Raw genomic sequence first — 1,919 nt, forward strand, 5'->3', positions numbered from 1 at the left:
CCACGACCCAACATTTACCTATCTGATCAACCCCCCTGTAAGTAACTAATCTCCCATCCCCACTGCCACCCCCTCTCCCACATAGACACTCCTTGGCCCACCTGGGCTCTGCGGCCCCATGGAAGGCCACCTTCTGCCAAGGGGCCGCCTCGCCCTGCTTCGGTTCTGATCCTGCCGGCCAAGCGCCTCTTCTCACGGACTCGCTCTCACACCCCCTGGACCTGGCCCGAGTGTGGATGCCCCACACATCCTGTCGGGCTGTGACACTCCACACCACGCCCTCAGGCGTGGCTGCCCTCGACCTGCTCAGGCCGTGACACACCACACCGGGATGCGTCCCCACTCCCAGCATGGAGCGCATGTCGTCCTGCTCTGGCTCCGACACCCATGCTGGTCCATGCTTTGCATGGACACCGTCGTTGTACTTGGGCTGCCCATGCCGGGCCATCCCCTCTGCGGATGTGAGGATGCCTTCTCACTTGCTCTGGCCCTGTCACCCCATATGGACACTTACCTCAAACCTGCTCAGGCCGTGACACGCCACACCGGGATGCATCGTCACTCCCAGCATGGAGCGCATGTCGCCCTGCTCTGGCCCCGACACCCATGCTGGTCCATGCTTTGCACGGACACTCTTGTTGTACTTGGGCTGCCCATGCCGGGGCATCCCCTCTGCGGATGTGAGGACGCCCTTCTCACTTACTCTGGCCCTGTCACCCCATATGGACACTTACCTCATCCCACTTGGGCTCTGACTCCCAATGCCGCCTTCCTCACCCTGCCTGGTCACTGATGTTCCCACTCTTGGACGCCCTCCTCTCCTTACTCAGGCTGTGACACCCCACAGCTGGGAGCCCTCCCTCAACTGCAGACGCCTACCCAGCTCTGCCCCCAGTGGCTTCAGGAAGGGGAAGGTGAAATCCCAAATTAACATTGTTAAGAAAGTAAATGTTTTCAAAGAATATCTGTAGGAAATCTGTGGTCTTACCAAATTTCACGTTCTTACTGTAACTCAGTGACCTCTGATTTCGCACTGCAGGTTCTCAATCATGCTTTGCAATCGCTCACTCTAGCGAAGCCGTGAGCTGCTGGCCCAAGGGGAATCCGTACCCTTAGGCCTTTTGATGCAGAATGCCAGATTCCCCCCAGAGAGCATCATCTGGGTTAAACAGGTGAGGAGATGCATTAAATGCACAGTGTGTGTCAGAAGCCTGCTGGTTAGGAGGGACCAAATGCCTCCAAACACTGCAAAGAAAGCTGAGACAGCCTCCCAGGCCCGGGGGGGTTGGGCCGTGTGGCCTGGGTGGGAGCGAGCTCTGGGTCTCCCAGAAAGGGAAGCTCACTCACCTGCGCGCAAGCCTTCAGAGGCCCTGGGGGCTTCTCTTCCCAAAAAAAACCAGGCACAGGCAGGGGCCTGAGGTCCTGAGCTGCAAGGAGAGAAGCTCTGAGCACAGCATCCTTGTCGGGGCCCAGTGCGGCATGACCCCCTGGATTAGTATCTGCTTCCGGGATGCACACCCCACTTTAAGTGCGCTTCCGGAGGTTCCTGCCCAGATTCTAGCCCAAACAGCTGTGCATGCATCTAGAGTCCCCTGGTCCCTCTCCCAAGTCAACACTCTGCCTCGCCATCCTGGTTCCTCCATAATCTTGGGCCTCCAAATCTCATACCTGTAAGCCTACCTCACATCCAAACACAGCCTTTGCCCACCCCCCAAATCTGCAGTACAAACCAGTTTCTCCCTATCTGGAACCCCCACAAACGCCCAGCACATCGAAGACATCCTACCATGCACCCATTCATCCCCAACCTGAAACCAGCACCTCTTCCTCGGGCCAGCAGCTGGGCTCTGGGATCGATGGCTCCAAATCAGACTCCTTGACTAAATGCAGGGAGTGACGCAGTCCCACCCAGGATCCAA

At 57.9% G+C, this 1,919-nt stretch overlaps 1 protein-coding gene across 1 annotated transcript in view; it reads right to left on the reverse strand.

Moving 5' to 3' along the window:
* The window catches only part of ZNF180 (zinc finger protein 180), a gene marked incomplete at its 5' end in the record, with an annotated part of 18,122 nt that extends 16,733 nt beyond the window's left edge, over nucleotides 1–1,389 (reverse strand). The window contains one exon of the mRNA XM_015589267.2: nucleotides 1,348–1,389. Within this exon, the coding sequence (XP_015444753.1) occupies nucleotides 1,348–1,389 (42 nt within the window). The remainder of the gene's footprint in view (nucleotides 1–1,347) is intronic.
* Between the last annotated feature and the right edge of the window lie 530 nt (nucleotides 1,390–1,919).

This window comes from Pteropus alecto, unplaced genomic scaffold (assembly GCF_000325575.1).
Source record: "Pteropus alecto unplaced genomic scaffold, ASM32557v1 scaffold194, whole genome shotgun sequence".
In the NCBI taxonomy this organism is placed as follows: Eukaryota; Metazoa; Chordata; class Mammalia; order Chiroptera; family Pteropodidae; genus Pteropus; species Pteropus alecto.